Raw genomic sequence first — 25662 nt, 5'->3', positions numbered from 1 at the left:
GATGCCAGCTGACACCAACCCATGTTGCTAACCTCGGTGCAGAATGTTCAGGGGAAGCTGGCTCCCGTGCCTATCTGTGCTTCCCTTGTCATGACCACAGACTGGAGAAGTCACTTCTCTCCTCTGTGCCCAGCTACAGAAGCCCATTCCCCTGACCATATTCCTGCTGGGCATCCAGTGGCCACACACTGGTCCACACTAGGACCTGAATAGATGCCCTGACCCTGGTGAGCCCCATTTTCCTAGGAAACACTCATGACTTTCCCTCTCCGACTTCTCCAGAAAAGGCTCTTAAAACTGTCAAGGAACCAGACTCAGACTCGGAGGTTCCATTTCAGCTTATTATTCCTGTAAATATTGTTCTTTCATTACAATGCTAGATTTGAGCTTATGTCTGAAGTTTTGTGTATATAAATGATAGAGCTTCAAAGAAAAACAGGACTCAGTTAACATAGAAGTCAGTAGGATGGTTGCTCTGGGAAGAAGTAAGAGATGTGATGGGACAGGAAATGCGGGCTCAAGCTATGCAGCAGGGCTCTACTTTGTTAAGAAATAATGATGTGTACATGGCTGTTTGCTTGATTACTGTTACTTAACTTGCACATATAGATTTTTTTTAAGATTTTATTTATTTATTTGAGAGAGAAAGAGCACGAGCAGGGGGAGCGGCAGAGGGAGAAGGAGAAGCAGGCTCCCTGTGAGCAGGAAGCCCGATGCAGGGCTCGATCCCAGGACCCTGAGATCATGACCTGAACCAAAGGCAGACGCTTACCCGACTGAGCCACCCAGGGGCCCTGCACATATAGATTTAATATGTTCTTATGGTTTAGGAGATATTTAAATCTTTTTTTAAAAAAAAGTATGACTAGGTACAGTTTATCTCAGTAATACACTTTAACATCCGAAAATCTAATGCTGTCAGCATGTGAATATGATGAGGAACTCACTGTTTCCACTACGCAGAGGCCACATCCTTCAAGAGCACGTGTTTGCTGGCTTAGTGGAGGGAGAACACCACCAGCATGCATAGTTCAGAAGTAAGTTAGCAGATGGGGTAGATTTTATTATTGCTCCAAATATTCACTGCCCCACTCTGTGAGAGGATGATACTTCCTACTGCATTGCCGTCATGCTTTGGCAATGGAATTCAAGTATACGTGACATGTTTCACACTGAGTGGAATCTTAGAAACATTCCGTGGTTCTGTTGTCCATGAGGGCAGCATGCCCCAGACCGGGTCTGTCCCTCCAGTCTGGGTCCCTGAATTGCAGCAGACCAACACAAGATGATAATGGGACCAAGCAATAAGCCTTGCTCTTCCCTTGTGCGGCCATCGCTGAAGTGCCAGTGGCCAAAATGAAGCTCAATCCCTTTGTGACTTCTGACCAGAGCAAGAACCGTAAACGGCATTTCAGTGCACCTTCCCACATCGTAGGAAGATCACATCTTCCCCTCTTTCCAGAGAGCTGAGATAGAAGTACAGCGTTGGATTCATGCCTATCTGAAAAGGGGGTGAAGTACAGGTTGTGGGAGGACCAAACTGGCACAGCTGTCCAGGCTGACAGGGAGAACAGGCCATCTACACTGAAGGAATGCCGCGAGAGAAGGCGGACGGCACAACCGTCCACGTGGTCATTCAGCCTCACAAGGTGGTCATCACTGGACTGAAATTGGACAAAGACCACAAAAAGATCCTTGAACGGAAAGCCAAATCTCGCGGAGCAGCGAAGGAAAGAGGACAAATAGAAGGACGAGACAATTGAGGAGATGCAGGAATAAAGTAATCTTATATACAATTTTAAATGAAAACTGTTAAAAAGAAAGAAACCTTTGTCATTGTAAGCTGAGTTGCCCGGGGTGGTTTGTTAGATGAAGCTACAGTCCACCACACCTCAGAGAACTTCGCAGTAAGAGAAGAGTAGACGACTCCAAGGCTACAGCCTGTGAAGAGAGGATCCCGTCACTCTGTGCAAAGCCTGGGGATGCTGACAGACAGCGATTTATTTTACAGGGAGGAGGAAAATCCAAATCAGAGAGAATGATGGGCAGTGGAAAAAGATACAATCGAGGACACAGGGTGGAAGTGGGCCTCAGACACCACGGATACAATGCTTTGTCCAAAACCGTAACCATGGAAGAAAACTGGGGAACATGGAATTGAAAGGAGACAATTTGAGCAAGTGCATGCAAGACAGGTCCAGTGTTTTGAGGCCCTTGATGAGGATAGCTGCCGGGTCGGAGTGAGGCGGGTTTACAAGAGCCAGCATGCAGTCTGCCTGCCGGCCAGCACTGATTCTCAACCAGTGAAATGCAGACCTCCAATCCGCTAATAACCACAGAAGTTATACCTAATTACTATTAGTTGTATATTTACACAGTAAAAGCTAAGAGATCTGCCTTCATACCAGCCTGTATCTATATAAAGTCTAACTGGCCGTAGGACTATTTTCTTCGCATTTTGAGAAAATGAGTACAACCAGCTACAATATTTTCAAAGAACATTGAAAGAAAATATTTTCTAAATATTATACAGTAATTTTCCAAAAATCATTAAAAGGAAGCTTTGATAAGATATTTTATATGGCATATTATGCTTGGGGGTATATTTAAGTTCCTGAATTTTCACAAATTAAATGTTAAAATACTTCTGACAACATGTGATTTAATGGGCAAACTGAAGGAAATAAATAATTTAGAAATGGGCAAAGTACAAACTAAATTTGACCACAAGATTTAGTGGACTTTTTAAATTAATTGTGCTAAATTAGTCACTGAATGGAGCTACTCAAGTATTTGATTTCAGATACATCCAAGCTTACAATTACATTTATGAAATTATTATATTTATTTTTACAAGGCATTTTGCATTTGATTTCACTAGATTCATTTGTATCTCACATCTAGAAATTTTTTTTAAAAAAATTAAATTTATTTATTTTTAAAGATTTTATTTATTTATTTGAGAGAGAGAGAATGAGAGACAGCGAGCACGAGAGGGAAGAGGGTCAGAGGGAGAAGCAGACCCCCAGCTGAGCAGGGAGCCCGATGCGGGACTCGATCCCGGGACTCCAGGATCATGACCTGAGCCGAAAGCAGTTGCTTAAGCACTGAGCCACCCAGGCGCCCTCTCACATCTAGAAATTTAATAGCACAATGTAATCTATGCTAAATTAATAAAAGAAAACTTGATTCCATATTCACCCTGGTAAAGAGAGGATCTAAGCCATCTGGAGCAGTGGTTGGACGAAATCTTCTCCTTCTCCATGACTCAAGTCTATTTTCCCTTATGATTCTTCCACTGGGGGGAGGAGGTGCAGGAGGAATAGGCATCATGTAATTGTTAATGTTTGGAAGTTGATAGCGATTCACTCCCTGTGAATTGTCCATGGAGTTCTTGAACTTCATCACTGCCTTCTTGCCCTGTAATCACATTTCACGACATAACAGCCAGTAAAACAGAAGTAGTCACCAACGTAACCCAAAATTAAAGCAAGACCGCATTATTTACATTGCACATAAATACAACTGACATTAATAGGCGAACTTAAACACTTCATTTTTTTAATTGAAAAATGGCATTTTGTAGTATCCATAGCAAGTTAAATTTTCATGACTTTCTAACCTTATTGAAGTATACTTTTATGACAAATACACAGTGATGGCATTTTTATAGTACTTTGGGATTTTTCCTCAATAACCCATTAAATCTATGGGGACCCAGTACAATTAAACAATTTAAAATCAAGGAGTTGGAAGTATTGTACTTTGAGGCAGGGTTGGATAGCCCATTTAACAATGGAGTATTAGTACTTTTTCCACATTGATTTCATCCATGCAGGGGTTATAATATTCCTTGATAATATAATATCACGGAACCAAATGCAGATTCTGACCCAAAGATTATTTTTTCCTACAAATTCAACTTGTAGGAATAAATCCTACCAAGATAACTGCACAATATGTTGATGTAAATGTGTAAAAGGATACACACACACCCCAAATTCAGTTGAGCCATCAAGTCCATCAATAGGAGAATATTTAACTAATTTTTTTTTTTGTCTTTGTAATAGATTCTCATCAGGCTTCAAAGAGAATAGTATGAATCTATTCATCCTGACATAAAAAGGTCCATGAGATGTGATCACAATTTCTTTTAAATAAATTTGTATGTGGATTTTGATAAAATCAGGGATGACTGGAAGACTTTAAACTAAGGGTTGCCTTTGGGGATTTGGATTATTGGGAGATATCATTTTCCATCTTACATATCTTTGTATTATTTGAAAAACTGTATCTCTGTATTAATCAAAAATAGAAAAGCACCAAAGGTGTAATCAATAATCATATCACATTTTTCAAATATATTTGAGTCTTTGAATTTTCATAAATTGGTCATTTTGTGCATCTGAGGTAGTTTTCCAAACTTTAAGGCATCTTTAATCACTTTATCCATTTACCCACTTTTACCAATTTATTTGGTATGGTTTTTTCAGCCAGTTTATTCTTTGAGATGCTTAAATATAGTGAAAAGTTATTGTTAAGAAAGGAGAGTCTTTCTCCAAACATTTCTCACTGCTAAGTAAGTAAAAGCAGGATAAATAAAGGCACGTATAGGCCATATTTTGATTGCAAACATTTATGTGAACAGAAAGGGATTTAAATAGATATTCACCAATGAATTTAGAATTGTTAAAATAGGTGATATTACAGGTGCTATTTATGTTCTCATTTTTCTTTTCTCACATTTTCCAATTTTTCTGTGATGGTGTGCATTGATACTGTAATAACAAATATAAACTAAGTGAAAATAATAAGAACAATAAAATCAATGAATCCAGAACTTTGGGACTTGGGAGATTTTTTAAATTATTATTTCTAAGTAGTTATCGGTCAATTGTATGCCTTACTTGGAAATGGTTTAATAAATTTTTAAAAAATTAACATGCCATTCCTTACCTTGCTTTTTTTAGTCCACAGTGTCTTAGACATCTTTCCATGCTGGTAAAAATAAGTTTACCTTTTTTTTTTTTTTAAACATACTTTCATAAACTATGTTTTTAAACAACATCCTATTAAATTGTTAGGTGTCTTAAATTGTTCACTATTATGAATATTATATTACTGAGTACCCTTGAATCTCTTTCTTTTCACATATGTGTATATTCCTAAAATAAATTCCTATATATAAAAATGCTTGAGCATGTTCATTTAAAATATTGAGAGATATTCGCACATTGCCTTCACAAACAGATATGGTAATTTCTATACTTATCAATAGTGTATGAGAAACTCTCATTGTAAGGATAATCATTTTTAATTAAGTCACAATTTTTACTCAGTCGCATCTTAACCACCCTGTTTTTGACCAAATTGCTTTTGCCTAAACTGAAGACTTTCACTCCTGATACTTAGAAACTTGCTTATGTCTGTTGTCCCTTCCAACAATTCCCACATGCATAACTTTTACTTTTTAAGAAAGCAGTAGGAATTTAGTGGGTAGTCACTACATACTCAGCAATCATGAAGGCTACTATTCTTTAGAAATTTTTTGTCTGATTTTATATTAAATCATCTTCGTCATCAATGCCATGGAAAAATTACATGTCTTCTGGCAGTACAGTTTGCCTATGTACATTACAGTATAAGCTCCAATAAATTAGAGACTTTTGTCTGCCTTGATAATTGATGTTATCACTAATGCCTAAAGCAGAACCTAGTCCATAGTAAGTGCCCAATAAATATTTACTGAATGAAAAGTGTAAGTTTAGCTAGTTTAAATCAACATGGAATTGATCTAAATCTTGTCAGCCTAAGTAAGCTACTATTAAGTGCTTATCCCTCAATCACTCATACCCCAAAACTTGAGAATAGGAAAATAAAAGGCCCTATGCAGATTTAACTAATAAATCCACCCAATGGCTCAGAGCAGAATGGGAAAATCAGCTAAAGGGGGAAAAAAAAAATCCCTCCCTAGCCAGCAGAACTTGAATATTACTTAATTAGTAGTATTTACATACCTAATAGGAAAAAGTATCTATCAAAGTATAGGAGCTTAGATAAAATAATAAAATCACCTTGGCAAATGTGGAACGTACCCATCCAAGCACTATCTAGGGGAGAGAAAATCCCACCCATTGGGCTTTAAATATTTCCAATCCTAATGGCAAAGTTACCCCTGGAAGATACAGGGATTTAGCCAAAGACCTTTGAGTTTTCTGGTACCTTTGGCAAGCCCATTCCTAAGATGATATAGGTACATCAAGCCATTTTAACCTGATTCCATTCCCCTATATACCCCCATTCTGATTCTATGCTCACTAGGCAACCTTCTCATTGTGATCTGGCTTCTCATGGAGGTCTGTCTATAGGGGGATAATGGACTGCTTCTACAGCTTTGATTATTTGATATCTGGTGAATTAATGGCCCCTGATTATGATTTGGCTGCTGATTTTGGTTTACTATAAGGAGACAAATGAGCTTGTTCTGTGTTATTCTTGTTAACTTGAGACAATCTCTCAGGACCTGTCTGTTCCTAGACACTAGCTGAAACAGGAAATCTCTAGGCTTTCAATGTGGACACCAGATCCTAAAGTGTCAGCCTAATTGACTTATGACCCCACAAGCTTCTGCCTAGACTTAAGTACTATTCCCTAGACAAAGCTCTACCACTCTTGGTTTAATTTTTCCTGTTTCTAGGAAAGTACTATTAAATTAACTAAAATAAGGTTTGTGGAAAGTGCTTCATAAGCTGAAAAGCATATTAAATGGATACAATATTAGTTATTATTTTTAGAGTTATATTATACTTTTATTATGAAACACAACCATTTGTTTATCTGGATTAATTTCTTAGTATCAAGGTTATCTGTCAGTTCTAGACAGAAATATCTTAATTTCAAAAAAAAGAAAAAATATCTTAATTTCATATGTCTTATTTTTCTAATAAGAAATGGAACGAAATTCATCCATTTGAACACAGTGACAATTGTTCTCATGACACAGGCTCTTTCTTAAGCTGGCAAATGTTTCTTCTTCATATTAGAAATACAATCGATACCCTCCCTAATTACTGAATGTCTTAATTATTCATCCTTGTTTGAGTAACTTGTAATTTTACGTTTACCATGTTTCCCTCCAGTACTCTTTTAAAATAAAATTACCAGAGACATAACCTTGAAAAGGAAGCAAAGTCAAGCTCCTATGTGGATTAATTCACCATTTTTTAAAGAGGGACATTCTTTTTCTTCTATATCCAACCTTCTCCAGAGTCAAACTTGAAGCAATTTCATACACTGATGGTAAAGTAAGTCGGCATGCAAATGCAAGCCTATTCTTGGAAAGTTTCACTTTCTAGGTTTCATGCATTTAAAATTTAGAATCAGTCAACACTGGGTCTATTCTGATAGAAGTCATATCTGGCTACAAGAAGTTTCTCTTTGTTTCTCATACAATCGGTCAGATTAATGAAAGATAACTTATATTATTACAAATCTATTCCTTACTCATTTTGCTTAATAGCACAGAAATTATAGGCCTTCCAGTTAAAGATATAATTAAACAGAAGTACATAGTAAATGCTTAATAAATGCACAATATAAATTTCACAGAAGTACACCGTAAATGCTTAATAAGTGCACAATATAAATTTCACTGAGTAGATTAATTGAATTTTCCATCTTAAAACCTGTGATAATCTAATACTCTAATGAAGAATAAAAAGAGATTTCTTGAAGAAGTAACATTTACCCCAATGGGAAATGGAGCTTCATTTTCCAGCAATGAGGTTTTCGATCTGGACCCCGAAGTTATCTTTGGAACAGTTCCTACTGCAGGATTACTGGGAAGAGGCTTTAATCGAATTGGAGGCTGCATATTTCCTGGGGCAGTGTATGGCCGAGGGGCTGTCTAGACAATTAAGGAAAAAAATTCCATTTAAATTAGTATCTTGACATGTTTCCAGAACCAATTAATAACCCAACAAATTGCTTAGAGTAATTAATGGTGCCTTTTTACTGAACAGATTAAACTTTAATTATATCCTTCCATTATACATAGCCTTATGACCCAAAGTATTTGTTAAAACATATGGCGTGGAAGTCCTCTACATAACTAAATGCCACAATTATAGAGTATTCTAGACAAAGGAGATGTTCTCTGTTAGGGTCCTGTATTTTATTCATTTTGTAAACTTGCTGACAATGCCTAATTTATTCAGTGCATAAAATGGCTTTGCGCAATCAAATGTTACCTTGAATAATGTTCCTATTTTAGAGATCTAAAGGAGTATGATTGGAATGGACTCGTTTCCGTATAAATGTTTTCAACATAAACTACTGTAAGTCCTTTACATCTCCAGAATGGTGAAGTAAAAGCAGACGATACGATTCAAAAAGAGGAAAGGCGATGCTTAACTATAATATATTACCATTCATTCAACTTCTCCCTTGAAATACCAGGAAAGTAAAAATGAAAAACAGTAACTGGCAATTAGAAAACCCTGTATGAAAATGAAGATGTTTTCCAGACTGGATATTTTCCATTTGCTCCTCTTCTCTGCCTTCTCTGCCCTGCTCTGCCATCTGAGAGTCATTTCTTTATGGACTATACCTACTATCTCCGGATTCCAGTTGGACTTGGCCAACGAAAGGCACTGGCAGGAGATCAGAAGACAAGAGGCAAGGGTCTTAATTCTCCTGAACCCTTCCCACCAAGGTTGTAATGGGCCAGGTGGGTCCCTCTACCCGAGTCCACAGCTCCTGTCAGGCAGTCCTCTCCTAGCTTGTAAGGACTGCCTGCTGGTGCTGGTACCCAGTCCTTCCCTCCCTCTCTCTGGCTTAGGTGCTTTGCTTCCCAGGTGCTGACCCCAGCATGCTTAATCCCCAGTTGGTTTTCCTTAACCCTGACGGCTTCTTTGTAAATAGTTTCTTTATTAAACTCTTCCTAATTACCCTATTTGTGTGAGCCATCTGTTTCCTGCTGAGACCCTGACTGGTGCATTTTCTAATCAAGAATGTACTGCAGAGAATACCAAAATTACCAGTACGGAGCATTAGAAATGCTGTTTGTGGCACTGACAGAACACTGTAAGTTTAGTATAAAGATCAGCAATTATTCAAAAAGAAAAAAAACAAAAACAAAAACAAAAAACCAAGGCTTTTGGCCCTGTTGTTCTATTACAAGAAAAAGTTGGAAACCTGTTAAGAATAATACATATATATTTGGGTAAGAGGGTTTGAAGTCTGGCATGTAAATGACTCATGAATAAGGCTTAATGCACTGACTCAAGCACAGTGAACAACAAATATTCAACTCTGGAAAAGTGTTGTGTAAATCCATAAAAAAACGATGATAGGGCAGCTCCTACCACCAAAAACTGGTCTGAGTGCCATCTTGACAAGCATGTCATATGTTGCCAAATGTCTGATTTTGTTAAGTCAACATTCATTGGATTCCAACTATAGGCAGTATGAGAAAATTGAAAAGTAATTTTTAACATCTAATGGCAATACACGACAGTTAATGCCAAATAAACTACGCAGATACTGCCAAACAGACAATAACAAAAATAACAGAATATCTAAGACCTAATAGAACTTAGAACTAAATGTTATTTGGAAAAAACCAATGAGACCAGGAAAAATTCAAGTTTTCACAGAAGCATTTTATCCAAATGTATAAGCAAGAGAAGAAAATGGATGAGCAGAGAAGAAGAATGATAAATTTGAAAATCCATAGGTAGAAAGCCAGTTGTTAGACAGACGTGGGAAGGGTAGCGAAAATAATATTCCCCAATATCTGTTTTTCTTTCTTCACTAGTAATAGAATTTTTATCAGGGAACATGGCTATCATAAATAAAGGCTATATTTCCCAGCATCTCTTGCAATTCTGTACAGATATATGCCTCAGTTTCTTTCAGTCAATAAGATGTGAGCAGAAGTGATATATGAAACCTTCAGATCATACCTTTAGAAGAAGTGTGCTGTCACTTTCCCTTTACTCCCTTCCCTGTAGCTGAAATATCCACATGGTGATCTGCAATCTTGGCTTATGTAAATGAAGACAACAAACTAAATTTGGCAGATTAATGACAAATTAGGAGTCTGAGCTTTTGAAGACTTGATAGAGTAGAGATGAGCACACCAGCTGAGATTCACAAAAGTGTGTTGGGGTGGGGAGGGCATCCTTATGTTTAAGTCATTGTTATTTTGGGTCTCTGCACAAAAACCTATTTATTTCATGACCAATACAGAAAGCCAAGTGGATTGACTAAGGCAACATCTGATTTAAAGAAACAGGACATGAGACTACATGAGCCAAAAGGCAAAATGTCTTTAAACCCACAAAGATAAATCAAACTAAAGGTTTCTGAACAAGGGAATCAGTTCACCCAAAAGAATTCTTTTGAACTCTCTAAAACAAATACGCCTAAGACTTTCTCCTGTCAAGTAATTCCACTGAACACAAACACATTGAAAATCTAACGTAGGAATTCAAGAAAGCAGGTTACTATAAACTAGAACATGATCTATTGGCTTCTGTGCTCTAAATTTTATTTTCCACATTTGCATACAGATATCATTCAGTTAGATGAATATGGCAGTCAAATGTTTAACTGATTACATTTATATCTAAAAACAAATTTGCATCATTCAACTAACAGCTGTGAGCTACGAACTGTTGTAGTTCACATCAGAAGCCACCTTAAATTTGCTATATTTTAAACTGTTTGTAATATATTTTCTTGGAATAAATATGACACTCTAGCTTAACATTTTCAAAACTGTACCGGAATGTGAATTGAAATTGACTACCTGGTGATTACCCAGCTTAGCTGAGCATTTCTAATGCTTACTAGACGATCTCTGGGGGTGACTTTTCCAAGCTTGTGCAGAATGAGTTGAATGGCTTTCCACAATTCTAATGGGAATGATGCAGCTAAAAGCCTGTACGTTACTCTGAAGGTTTAGGTTCAATTAGTGACCAAGTGCAATAACTGTTCACTGGATGCTTTCTTTCTTTCTTCAAGAAAGTTCAAAGAAAAATTGATGGCAATATCCCAAGAGGATTACTATCTCCCATCTCCATGGCACTTGGAGGTCAGGAGTCAAATTTAGAGGATATGGATCCAGGTCGGGAGAACGAAAAGGAAGATTTGCATTTCTGTAAAATGGGAACTACACTTCCAAGGTCACAATAGGTATTCCTTATAGTCCGGAAGCACCATAGGGGGTGACCAAGTGGAGAACTGAGGCTTACCAGATAGAACGGTTTCTGAGGCGCTGGTATCAGTGTTTCCTGTGATTTTTAAATTACTTTCTCACATTACTTTGCCACATTAAGATCTCCTGGCTGTATCATAAACTACTTATTGAGGGTGTTCAGCTGGAAAAGTGAAAAGGAAGCCTTTCAAGGGTTTCTCCTCTTTGAAACAGGTGGGAAGAAGATAGAAAACAGCACTTGATTGTTTCTTTTGTTTCAACCAGGTTAAGCTTTTGAGAGCCTAGTGAATTTGCCATCCAAAAAAAGAATTGTTTGTGTACGTACACATTTAAATGAAGCTGGGAAATATGGTAACAACAAAGGGAAAATGGTCGCTTTTCATAACTTGAGCTGTTCATCAGGAAATGTCAAAACATATTTACCTTTGAAAAATGTCAAAGCTTAACACTATACGAGATGAACCTACTTCAACAATCTGTTAAAGCTTTGCAATTTCTCTATAAATATTGTGCAATCAAAAAAAAATGTTCATGCTAACAAGGAAATATATTAGGCCACACAAAGCAAGAATAAAGATGTGATCAAGCAATTCATTTACAACTTAAACCATCAACCTCCCACAAATATTCTGCAAATCTTTTCCTGTACCTATATTGTTTCAAGCTACCTCACCTTCCTTCAGATTAATCCCATCTCTATATTATAAATGGATCGAACTGGAATGAAATGTCAGTTTGTGCAATTTCTTTAAATAGAATCTCTGCACATTTAACTATGTTTATGTTAGAGTATGTGCCCGTGCTTTTGATAAAAGAAACACAAATATAAGTATCTGGCCCAACATGCTATACAGTATGATTGAGTTTGTGTGCATAAATAAGTTTGACAGATAAGGTGAGAGTGGAGGGAACAGCAAGGACAAAATCTAGAGGTCAGAAAACATAGGACATTAGTGGAATGACTAGTGGTTCAATCTTGCTGCATTGTAGAGTGCTAAAGGGTAATCATGAGGGAAAATATTGGGTTGGCTAAATTGAGGTCAGATGGCTTAGGGTCTTAAATGTTAGGTGAGAGAGTCTAGGTTTTTCTAAAAATGTCACAGAGCCAGTGAAGGCATTTGGGTATGTAAGTAACAAGTAATCTGCACTTTAAAGAAACTACTCTAGCAGTAACAAGCAAAATGGATTTGACAGGGGCGATACTGACTGAAAGTGGGACGTTCAGTAAAGACAGTTGAACAGATACAAGACCACATTGGCATTCAGTAGGATTCACAGGATTATACAGAGAAGCACTCAGAGAGAATTCCTTCTGAGAGTAACCAGAAATTATATAATATTTAGTCAGAATGGTACATGACAGAGTGTTTAATATGACTCACCAGTGTTACTGGACTGGAATGTCCTTCATCAATCAGGACACTATGGCCACGGTTAGTCTTTGGGCCAACTGGGGGGTGGGGAGATAGGATTGGCATGTTATTTTCTATAGACCATCTTGTGGGTTCTCCCTAGAATAAGAAAGTGAACAAATTGATGCATAATTAGCAATTGAGGTTAGGTTATTGCCTGACAGGTTAAGAGATACTATATTACTAAAGAAGTCCTTTCTCATTGCTTTCAAATCACTATAAGAAGTACAATATTCCACACAGTTCTGATCAGTAAAGACTACCAGAAACTATTACTTTTCTACCTTAAAAAAATAATGAAATCATGCCCCAAGCAAAAGGGTTGCATATTATATAAAAGGAACCTAAATCATAGGTCTTTTAACCAAATGCAGTTATAAAGTGAAAGTTGTTATGAATGAAAATCATATAGGGAGGAACTGGAGTGTCCATCAGGAATTTCTGCCAATGTTGTAACATGTTCACGTGCTTAGTCAGCCTATCTGGCAATCTGGGTGAAAACAAATCCCACACGGCTTTAGGCAATGTTCGTTGCTATTTCCAGGGACCATTTTTCTCCATCAACATTTCAGCACTAACTTATAGAATCTATAACTCAGTCCTTGATGTAGGACAATATTGGCAAAGTTGAATTAGCCACAAATCTCTACACACCAACATTTCTGATCTTGAAAAACTGACCTATCTGCTGTTATTTAACAACACTTTTGTAACAAGATTATCTTTTGACCATGATGAAATAGACAGATTTGAGTCTATCAGGCAAGAGGGAAAAATCACCGCCTTATGTGGCAACTTATTCTCCAGAAGATTTACAAATATTCCTCAGTTTGTGAAATGTGTCTTGGGCCCCATGACACAGAAAATGAAGAATCACCTGCACATTTGAATGGCTCGAGAAACTGAATAAAACTGCCAACCTAAACTGAAATCTTTCAGACATACTTAATTGAGTCTCTCATCTCCTGATTCAAATTTATATGTTTCATAAGTTCACTTCAAAGAAGGGATATCAAATATAAAAATAAAAATAAAAACAAATAAGGAATTTTTAAATGCCTTGTACAGAATGTCTAAATCTTATGCTTTTGTTTGCCAAGGTAGATCTTTCCTACCATCTATTTTCAAGGGTCACATTTGTATGGAAATGTGCCATTGGGTAATTCTTAGAATGCCATTTCCCATCACATTGGCAACATCACCATCTATTTTCAGCTTTTTAAGACACAAAACAAAAATCCTTGGGCCTCTGTCACATATCAATCAAGAAAAGACAAAAGCAAAATTTCAAACTTGAAAAGAGTGTTTTCCACGTTTCCTTTGAAAGCTTTGTACCTTATAAAAGTGTGGGAGAATCTCCTATTTTGCCATGATCTTCTGAAATAACGGTGGCCAAGATACAGTCTTGGTGAAACCATCACCTGACTTCAACTATGAGTTACTCAAGAGTAAAGTACCTCAAAAAGCTTCAATAATAGTGCCATTGACTTTTAAAATCATAAAATAATATTATGAAGTAAAGAGAATTATGTAGCTCCTTACCTTAAATCTCTGAATTCGCTCCTTCCTAGCTAACGTCTCCAGTTTTTTTTTTATTTCAAGTTGATGATACCGCTAAGCATATGGGAAAGAAGGGAGGAGAGGATCATGTCAATTATAGCAAAGATTTTTTTAGAGGAAAATAATCCCACCAGCTAACTGTATGCCCACTTACTCCCCCCTTGTCACTGAGATGGAGAAGAATCACCTGCATAAGTGTGCAAGTGGGAATATGAATTGGTACAACTCTTTGGAAAGCCAATTCTTAACATAAAGCAGTGAAAAGTGTCCCTACCCTTTAATTGATAAATTTCACTTCCTAACCTAGCAGGAAATCGGAATTAAAAGAAAACATCTGTGTTATACACAAAGATGCTATCTGAAAGGAATTTTTTCTTCAAGGCAAAAATTCAGAAGCAATATAAACCTTATAGAGAATGGTTAACTTTGGGGCACATCCATATAATGGAATAGAATATAATCATTAAAATAAGATTCATAAAGATTTTGTTTAAAAAAATGAAAAATGCATGTCATGCAGGAAAAATGTAAAATACAGAATTGCACAGAAATACAGTTTAATTGATCAAGCTCATACCGTGTGGCTGCTCCTGTGCCAGGAAGGGGCATCATGTCCGTCATCTCTTCTTGAACAATACTAATTGCTAAGCAGTCTCATTCTACCAGTGCAGAAACTGAGGCAGAGGACCACGAATTTGCCCCAGGTCACACATCTAGTCAGTGGTGGAACTGTCATCTGAAGCTCAGTCTACTGGACACTAACTTCCTGTTTGTTTGCTCTTTATCTGTTTACTTATTTTTCACAAGACCCTGTCCCTTTCACAACACAGCATGTTTTTATTAATGCATAAATATGAATAGAGACTAAAAGGAAATGTGAGTATGTCGACAGCGGTCCTCTCTGGGAGGAAGGATTCTATGCGGTTATTTTCCTTTTTGTATTTTCTTGTGTTTTCCTAATTTTCTGTAATATTTTAATTAGATAACTTAAATTTACATGAGGTTTATTCATGTAAAAGTAAGCTGCTTACGATTCTATCTGAAATCATTCAGACACATTTGAGGGCATTTGAAAAGTGTTTTTTCTGTGTTCTTGATCCCCTCGTGCAGCCTGTGGGATCCTGCGGACTCGATCTTTCCCTAGCGAGCATCGTCAGCCCTCTCCAGACACTTCCCTTTCTTCTCTCCCTCTTCCTTCTCTCACCCACCGATCACCAAACCTCATTACACTCACTACCAGCCATTTTCCATTTATTTCCAAATCTGCAGCCCTCTCTCGCACGGCCCCTCGTCTTCACTAAGGCCACCAACGTCTTTGTCCCTGGGTCAAACCGAATTCCTTCTTTTCCCCAGCACTTCTCGGTTTCACCATTCGGCACTTGTGAGAGCCTGCCGGCTTCCAGGACACCTCTCGGGGGCCTGGTTTTCCACCGCGCGAGGGCTCTTCCTCACCCCGCTGCAGTCCCTGAGCTCCTAGCACCCCGCCTCCCCCGCCCGCAGTCCCTGAGCTCCTAGCACCCCCCTCCCCCGCCCGCAGTCCCTGAGCTCCTAGCACCCCCCCTCCCCCGCCCGCAGTCCCTGAGCTCCTAGCACCCCGCCTCCCCCGCCCGCAGTCCCTGAGCTCCTAGCACCCCCCCTCCCCCGCCCGCAGTCCCTGAGCTCCTAGCACCCCCCCTCCCCCGCCCGCAGTCCCTGAGCTCCTAGCACCCCCCCTCCCCCGCCCGCAGTCCCTGAGCTCCTAGCACCCCCCTCCCCCGCCCGCAGTCCCTGAGCTCCTAGCACCCCCCCTCCCCCGCCCGCAGTCCCTGAGCTCCTAGCACCCCCCCTCCCCCGCCCGCAGTCCCTGAGCTCCTAGCACCCCCCCTCCCCCGCCCGCAGTCCCTGAGCTCCTAGCACCCCCCCTCCCCCGCCCGCAGTCCCTGAGCTCCTAGCACCCCGCCTCCCCCGCCCGCAGTCCCTGAGCTCCTAGCACCCCGCCTCCCCCGCCCGCAGTCCCTGAGCTCCTAGCACCCCGCCTCCCCCGCCCGCAGTCCCTGAGCTCCTAGCACCCCCCCTCCCCCGCCCGCAGTCCCTGAGCTCCTAGCACCCCCCCTCCCCCGCCCGCAGTCCCTGAGCTCCTAGCACCCCCCCTCCCCCGCCCGCAGTCCCTGAGCTCCTAGCACCCCCCCCTCCCCCGCCCGCAGTCCCTGAGCTCCTAGCACCCCGCCTCCCCCGCCCGCAGTCCCTGAGCTCCTAGCACCCCCCCTCCCCCGCCCGCAGTCCCTGAGCTCCTAGCACCCCCCCCTCCCCCGCCCGCAGTCCCTGAGCTCCTAGCACCCCCCCTCCCCCGCCCGCAGTCCCTGAGCTCCTAGCACCCCCCCTCCCCCGCCCGCAGTCCCTGAGCTCCAGCAAGCGCGCGCGCCACCTGCCGCGCTAGCGCCCCCAGAGGTGCTCTGGCTCCTTCTCCCCAGCCCTCCTCATTCAGGCAGCGTCAATCTCCCTCCCGGTTCACATCTCATCTCATCTGGGAGAGCGGCCTCCCCCCAGCGTCTCCACGACTGCTGTTAGCCCTCACCTTTCGGCAACAGCTTCCTAATTGACCTCCCACCTCCAATCTTTTCCAGCTCATTAATCCATCTCCCACATTTTTAGCAACATCATCTTTCTAACACGGCTCTGCTCATTTATTTCACGCCCCTGCTGAAAAAAACATCTCATCGCCTCATCACCTACACTCCAAACCTCGCTGGGGTTTGAAGGCCCTCCACAAACCCGGCCCCAGCTTACTGGACAGTGTCACTTCCTGCTGCTCTTTCAACCAACCCACTGTGTGGTCTGGCCTCAGTGAGCTTTCCTGCCCATCCACGATGTCCTTTCTTCTCTAACCTCGCGCCTGCTATCCTCACTCTCTCCGATGCCTTTCTCACGCTTTCATGTGACGCCTCATTTAGCCTTTGAGGTCCAGTTCAAATAGCAAGACCTCGGTTCACCCTCCTCTGACTCTCACAGAGGCGTCATCGACCCCCTCTTCTGTGAGCCCAGTGTTTTTCCTCTCTCTAGCTTGTGATCACTTTCTACAGTAGTTTTTGTTTTTTGCTTTTTTTGGCTTTGGGTTTTTATTTTTATATCTCACAGCTACATCACATAGCTTCATACTGGTACACGGTAAGCCTACAATTAATGATTGATGTTTCTTGTATGCACAAATACATGAATATTAATATAACATTAGTAAACAGCATCGGCATAAACTAAATGTGAGACAAATGTGACAATTTAGAGACAGCTATTCCATTTGTTAATTATATTAATATATTACATATCATAATTATATATATATTACATTTTATAAAATTATATTATATATTACATATTAACACTTATTTAAGGTATCTATTGCAAACTTTAAGAATGTATGAAGACTCTTAAAGAATAACATATTTAACAGTTATGATGTGTCAATTACATGAAAGTTTGGAAAACTAAACTTCAAAGATCAAAGCTAATACCTAACTTGGTGCCTATTGGTTAAATTTGAAACTAGGTATAGATTAATTTACTGTACTATTCTTTTAACACTAGTTGCAGAATTCCAACTAATACTTTTATAGGCAAGAGAATTTGGGGACCATAAACAATGATTCCATATAATTCATGCACATGATATAAAGCATAAAATGAATTCCTAAATTAACAGATCATATCTTATTTTAACGCAGCACTTGCTCAATATAATGGTAGCATAATAATAAATATTTTCAGTGGCGCTCCGCTTAGTATTGGTTTACTCGTGATTCTACAGTTGTTCATAAATGTTTACTGCACTTACAGGTCAATGATTTTATCAGCCAAGTTCTCTGATTTACTGCTGTATGGCCAAGCCAGGAAGTGACATGCTTTTTCAAGGAGATTAAAATGGTGTTGATGCTTGAAACTATAGGTTCCATGGAGCAAGGATAAAATAATTTATCAAGTTAGCTAGATATCCTACTAAAAATGCCATGTCAGACTTGAAAAAAAAAGTTGTTGATGCTTTAGTTTATGAATCTATGCTGACCAATGTGGCCTAAAGTAGGAAGGACAGCAGATGTTTCAATGCCTCTTCCCTGAAATTTAGCATACGGCTCAGCTTCAGAACCTTAAAAGAATAACAAATCTGAAATAATTCATGGCAGTGGAATTACTGATATTTAAACAGATGTCACTTTTTTTTTTAGCAAATGGAAATTGAGGTACAGATGGTGAGGGCTGGTATGTTTTAGAGTAGCCATTATGGATTAAAAATCTACATTTGTTAAATACCACAAAATATATAATGATGTCCATATTTTTCCCTAACTGAAATGGAGAAAAGCTTACTTCAGTCTCTTGGCTCCTTGTTACCTAGAGAGATGTAGAGTATTTTTCAGGGTACCTTGTTCCATTCATTTTTCATGAAATACAGGAGGAATGCCTCCGCTTCTGGGTACGGGAGTATTAATTGTCATATTAGAAAATATCTGTTATAAAGAAAATGTAAATACTTTACCTCCATATCAAGAACCTTATGGAAAATAGCCTGAGCTAGGCAATCCCGGATATATTTTTGGTGATCCCTCTTCATGATATTTAGCTTGTATTCTTTTTCAGAAAGTATTCTTCCACTTCTTGTGATCTGTCATGAATAAATAAAACATACATGGAAATACAAAGCAGAAAATGTATTGTTCGTTATCAAAAAGGGAGAGAGAGAGCGACAGAGAGACACAGAGAGAGTAGCGCTATCTTCTAAGCATGAGAGAGTCCACTACTATGGCTGATAAACGTTCACTTTTAATGAATATTTCATAAGAAAAAAAATCAGTCCCATATACCCATCATTGAGAAAACACACACAGGTGGTGCACTTGACGTTTAAAACAAGGTTTTCATTAGAGTCACAATGTCTCCTTGATGGAACCCAGGTGTTCCTTTCATTTCTTTTTTTTTTGAACACATTTGGGAAGAGGAGGTAGGGTGTTACCTTGAAACAATGAATAGGACCAGTGATCACAAGACTGATGATCTTACAGGAAATAACTCTGAGGGGCAAAACATGTAAGCTACAGAGGTGCTCATCAGTTTGTCTTAAAAGTAATTGGTTTCATTAATTTATTTCACACTGCTTTTTCTCCTTCCACTCTCCAACCCAGAATGTAATTTAATTTGTCCTGATTCAGATTTTTTTTAGATTATGCAGTGCTGCAGATATAAAATATTCCAGACTGAGTTCAATTGGTATCATTGAAAATGCCAGGAGTGGTAGTTTCTGTTTTTTATTTACTTGTTTTTCTTTTCTCTTACTCCTTCCTAAGGGCATATTTGTTGTATTTTTCTGTATTTTCTGTAAACAGAGGGTGCTATCCTTCTTGGATTGTTCATCTTCTTCCTTTCCACTTAATTATGCCCTGCTCCTTCAGGTCTGATCCAAGCCCACATATTTCTTGATTTTGATAACTAATTTTATAACACTGTTGTGGCAATGTATTGGAGCTCAGAGACCAAGGAGAGTTGTGTTACAAGTGACTGGATACTGATGATCTTTTTATATATATATCTTTTTTTTCCCCCGACGGAAGAAAGGGGTATGCTTCTAGAAAGTGTTTCCAATCACAAATAACTCAGTTACAGTCTTTGAAATGTGTTGTCCATAGGATATCATGCCATTTGTTTCCAACAGAGAAAAAATGTTGAGAGCATCCTGTACTGTGACCCCCTCCCCAGTTAACAGGTGTCATTGTCCTCTCCCCTCTGGGAGATCGGATCTCCCCAACTAGACTGGAAGCTCGTACAGGGCAGGAGTTCTTAAACTTGAGCCTGCACCAGAATCAGAAAACAAGTTGAAAAAAAAAAAACCAGATTGGTGGGCCACGCCCCACAGCTTCTGACTCAATAGGTCTGGGGTGAGGCTCTAAAATTTGCATTTTCTAACAAGTTCCCAAATGATGCTGAACACTGCTGAGTCAGGAACTGTATTTGATCCACCGTTCTAGAGAAATCTTCCTAATGTGAGTTGTCATGCACATAACCAATGTCCAATAAATGCTTGTTAATGATGTTGATGAGTAAATACAAAGTCCTTCCCATTTATACATAAAGCTCGCAAGACTGTTATCCAAAGAAGTAATGTTAATAGTCACCACAATAATTGCAACAAGCATTTATTACACATCTCTTATTGCCACAACAATCCTGAGGGCTGGGTATCATTGTCTTCATTTTACAACTAAGGAACTGGAGCTGAGAAAGTGAAGTACATGAATTGCTCAAGAGTCTACGACTTGTAAATGGTAGACCCAGGTTTCAGCCAGGTCTGTCTGATAACAAAGCCCCAGGAGACAAAAAGCAAGCTCTCTTGAGATCTACCCAACCAGAGTGCCAAGCACATAAACAACAATTAGAAACGCAATGCATAATCCTTTCAACACCATGGCAACAATAGTTAAGGAAATCCACTGTGTTTTAAGAAGGTAAACAGCTAAAATCGTTACTTACACTTTCTGTAACCACGTCCATTTCTTTCAATGGACAACTATAGTATTTTTAAAAGGTTTTCACATTAAATACATTTAGAAAAATGGAAATCCTGTGGAAATGATAGTTTTAGGGCTTAGAAAAGACACTCATGTTACCAATAAACAATCTGGGAAATGAAACAGGTTTTTAAAATTCAAGGGGAAATTTTGAACTGTTCATGTCTTGCACACCATATTCTGTGATTATTAAAAATAGTATTTTTTCCTGAAGACAGTAAAGTCTTCTCTATGCTTAATCCCTAACAGTTCCTTGTTCATACGATGTGTTCAATAAATATGTGTTGAATAAATGAATGAATAAACAAGTAAAATATGCTATTGGAAGCTCTAGGGTTTTTTCTCAATAATTTATAAGTAGCCTTAGTGGTCACTGTGACCTCTCTTCCTACCTTTTGAAACACAGCTTCAAAAAGATAAATCAGAGCTCTGGAAAAGTAGTAATTTTTCTAAAATGAGGGGGAGGGGGGTAATGTCCCTGATTAGCTCAAAGAGAAAACCAGAAGAGGGAGCGAGAACTACTGGATTTAACGAAACAAGAGGGCAGATGGGAAGGAAACCAAATCTTACCAGCCCTGATCTTAAGAGATGCCGCCTTATCCTTGTGTTGTTAAAATATCCAGTCAGGTGTTTGTCGGTAAGACTATTATATGCTGCAAGCAATCTGGAAGAGAAAAATGAAACCATTTACGTTTTTATGAAGTGCTGCCTGATAGCCAAGGTGATTCTTGACTCTCTCATCCCCAAACTGTGCATAATCATTCACTCCTCCAGATCAATAAACAGGTATTGAGCACTTACTGTTTTCCAGGTTTTAAGATAAGAACTGGGAGACAGTCCTGACATTGTTTATTTTGCAGACAAGTATGGAAATCAGACATGAACAATTAAATTGGGTGTGAAAAATCCAACAATAGAAATAGCAAAACTCCTGGGGACACAGAGAAGGAGACTACCAACTCCGGCTGTCAGGAAAGTCTTCTCAGAGGAAGCCTGATGGGAAATTTGGGCTCTTCAGCCTCCTGTTTCACGCTAAATTCCAGCAGCAAACTTACACGCACTTCCTCAACATATTCTTTCATGTCTTCAGAACACAACACACGGTCCCTCTACTGCCAAGGCCTCTCTCTGACCCTTAGCTAGTGGATACGACCCGTGATCCACAATCATCTCTTCTCCCAGCAAACTTTCCCCAGGGCAAACTGGATGCTCTGTGTCACCTTCCACTCCCCCACCCTAAAACCTTGAGTTACTTACATTACATGTCACATAAGATTGGAAGGCCAGGATCTTGTGTTATTCTTAGTATCCCTATGGAATTATTTATTGTGTACCCAAATAATGATGTGTTCTATAGGGGAAAACACAATTTTGTTTGGGACTCATTCTTGCTGGTATAAACTTCTAAGTTTAAGCTCAGCAGCTTAGAAGTCTTAACTTCCATATATATATCTCCACACAATTCATGAATTCCACATCCAGAACTCCCCACCCTCCCCGCCAAAATTCATAGATTACTGTTGATTTTTAGGGTCTTTTATTTTAAGAGTTAAAAGAAAACAAATCGGTTCCTTGAGTACATCTTATACCTTGGTAAGTGGTCAATCTGAGTCTATAAATCAAAATTTGAAGCTATTTTTTTCTAAGTTTTAACTTACCCTCCACTGCTTATTATTACCTTACAAATGCATATGCACATTTACATGTATGTATACAGTTAGGCACGTAAGTTCATCCATATACATAAATGTGAGTGTAGATACATACATATGTATATATAGAGAGATGAAGAGAGAGACAGAGACAGGTAGAGAGAAAGAGGCAAAGAGGGAGAATTCACAAGCCTAAACACAGCCCTAAAATAAGGCTATCTTAAAAAAAAATGTATACCTTATTACCTGCAACAAAGATTTACAATCTGTACATATTACGAGCAGTTGATCCTTAACTTATTTGGAGGCCAGAGCAGGGACTCATATGATACAGTCAAGTAAATGTCATTAGTGACAATTTTATTTAGCTGCCTTAATTACATGGAGATGGTATCGGTGACCTTTTCCTGTCTCTTTTCTCCTTAACGCCCATCTAGGAAAGTTATATGCTGTCAAATGGTAAGGAAAGTTTAATTTTGTCCACAGAAGACACTGAAAGCAGTTACAAAGCCCAGAAGCCAAGATGCCACATGAGAAGCCATTATTTCACGGGGTTTATGTAAAAAGACAACCCAAGGGCTTCAGTAATGCACATACGAAACCAGCCCCAGATAATGCTTTGAAACCATCTTTTAAATGAACTGTCTTGGTGTCCTATAGTTCATCAAAGGTTTCCTGTCTCCAAAAGGTCAACACTGTATCCCTTACCCTTTCTGAATCTCAGAATATCTTTTCAGCAACTCATTTCAGAAAGGTGAGCAGGTGTCTCTCGGTCCTAACAATCATGATTCCACAGTTCACAGATTCTTAAGATAAATCATTAGACAGATATCATCTATAGTCTTTTGTCTGTTTTTCAGGCTCAAGTTTTAAAAAAAATCAATAGTTTTGGAATAGCTGAGTGCTAAAACCCTGATTAAATGAAATAGGGTCAAAAAGTTAGGGTAACATTAACTTCCCTACTGGCTGAAAATAATCCCCTTATTTCATTCAGAATTCGTAACTTTTTCAATATTTAGGTCCTAAGAATAATGCTTAGCCAGCTTTGGCACCACCTCATCCGAATTCTGCTCCCCCAGGCTCGTACTAAATGAGTATGTGTCCACAATGTCCATGAAGTACCTACAGTCTTACCGAAAGGTCCGGTGGAGTTGAAACCTTTAAACACATCAGCTTTCTCACCTTTCCCTGTTTAGGAAATATTGAGAGTCCCTGGTTGGGATGCTATTTGTAAAGCAATTCCTTCCTTGATATCATATACCTGGCCTTGGTAGAAATGCTGAAAAATAACTAGCTGGGTCCATCCGGGGTCAGTAATTTCTTTTTCAGCAGTGCCTAATTTTTTTAACTGAAACTTTAGATTAACAAACTGTTTGATAACAAGAAATTGTACTAGAGTAAGTTATATACAGAATTAGTAAAACTGTTGTTATGGAGTGAATGTTTGCTTCCCCCTAAAATTCGTATGTTAAAATCCTACCCCCCAATGTGATGGTATTAGGAGGTGGGGGCTTCGGGAGGTGATAGGGTCAGAGGGAGGAGCCCTCATGAATGAGATTAGTGCCCTTATAAAAGAGACCCCAGAGAGCTCCCTTGACCCTTTCACCATAGGAGGATATAGCTAGAAAACAGCCATGTATGAACCAGGAAGCGGCTCTCAAGACACTGAATCTGCTGGCACCTTGATATCAGACTTCCCATCCTCCAGAACTGTGAGAAATAAATTTCTGTTGTTTAAGCCACCCCGTCAATGGTATTCTGTTACAGGAGCCTGATGGGACTACATTAGCAGTCAGTGCAAACATTTCTATTGTATACATATAAATGTCACCCTCGTTCTGACCATGAGGCCTCCTCCACAGGGAGATGGTAGTAATCGTGGGTCTCAGCCACAACCGTAGTCTGTCTGATGCTCTCTGTTCTGCTTCTCTTCCTGTGTGCTTGGTATGGGTTGGTAGCCTCCCTTTGCACTTGCTCAATTACAAGAGCTTTACTGACCCGGCCACAAATTTAGATTAGTAGAGCTTTTCTGATGTTTCTGCCTTTGTCCTCTCCATTCACTGCCACTGTTTCCCCAACACACACACCCTTTTCTTTTCTTTCTTGCACTCAGCAGAGCCCTGGGCCAGATGAGGTCACCTCACCTGAACTTGGTGATTGTGTTGCACCTGCAGCACTCCACTCCCTTTGTAAGTCACTCTGCATCTCTGGTCAAAGCTGGACTTCTGGTCCTCCTACCCAGTCCCATGATCCTCCCCTGCTGCGGTCCCTAGGATCAACAACTGCACTGATCACAGCAATTACCAGGCCACTGTGACCCTATCATTCAAAGGCCATGCTGTTCACACCAAGTCCCACAGCTAAATGCCAAAACAGGCCTAACTCATTGGCTTCATTATCTGATGGACAAGACTACTTACCAACCCTCTGGCCACTGGGTGGAGAACAACCCACTATCTGGCTCAATGCACCAGGGAAGAAAGCCCCCCCAGGAAACAAAGCAACCCTGTCTCTATGATGGGTCCTGTTTCCTCCACTGTGATACACACCCCACATTCCTGCAGTGCGGAGGGACTGGAGGAGCAGGCTGCTGAGTCCCTGGGAGTGCTGCCTTCCCAGCTGCAGTCCTTCAACACTTAACCCTCAGACCCCTGCCTCCCACTGTGTAGAATATCTAAATGGGGCTCTGAAGTAATAAAGTCGGTGATTCCTATCAATCCCTCCATCTGCCCCCAAAGAGAATCTATCCCATAAAAACCCCATCTGAAAAGACAAGCACTATAATATTATTAATCACAAGCATTTACTGAGCACTGACTCCTTTCAGGGCATTCTGTAAGATGCTGGGGATTCAGAGAGGGCACAGACACTGAACCCACAGAGTTCCCAATCTAGTGTACATACAGTGTGTGTGTGTGTGTGTGTGTGAGAGAGCATGTGGGCATACTTCATTTCTTCCTGTGTCATAGGCTGATTCATTCACAAATAGATAATGAGTGTTTTAAGTGTCTCCATGTCAGATACTGTGCTGTAAGCTGGGCAAGAAGTATATTATCCCCATCCCATTAGCAGATTACAAAGCACCTCCACATACACAGTCTCATTTGATTTTTTTTAGGCCCCTGGAATGAAAGCTATTACAGCTCTTCCATCTTCCTAAAATGGAAAAGCTCTAAAACAAGATTATCATTTAATGTGAGGCAGTCATAGAAAAGCCTGAATAAGGTAACACTTCATGATCACAGTGATAGAAGAATTTCTTCTGGCCTCAGCATTCTTGAACCTAA

General features: G+C 39.7%; 1 protein-coding gene and 1 pseudogene across 1 annotated transcript in view; one reads left to right on the top strand and one right to left on the bottom strand.

Moving 5' to 3' along the window:
* ERICH3 (glutamate rich 3) overlaps positions 1–25662 on the bottom strand; it is a 99123-nt gene that overhangs the window by 52202 nt on the left and 21259 nt on the right. The window contains 6 exon segments of the mRNA XM_064587541.1: positions 3202–3420; positions 7748–7906; positions 12604–12732; positions 14176–14247; positions 18701–18826; positions 21294–21387. Coding sequence (XP_064443611.1) covers positions 3202–3420; positions 7748–7906; positions 12604–12732; positions 14176–14247; positions 18701–18826; positions 21294–21387 — 799 coding nt within the window.
* On the top strand, positions 1357–1779 carry LOC123859486 (large ribosomal subunit protein uL24-like; annotated as a pseudogene).

The sequence above is a fragment of the Mirounga angustirostris genome, unplaced genomic scaffold (assembly GCF_029215605.1).
Source record: "Mirounga angustirostris isolate CCGP_5_RB_7025 unplaced genomic scaffold, mMirAng1.0.hap1 SCAF_4, whole genome shotgun sequence".
Lineage (NCBI taxonomy): Eukaryota > Metazoa > Chordata > Mammalia > Carnivora > Phocidae > Mirounga > Mirounga angustirostris.
The sequence above is the reverse complement of the archived record's forward strand: the minus strand, read 5'-3'. Positions and strand labels throughout refer to the sequence as shown.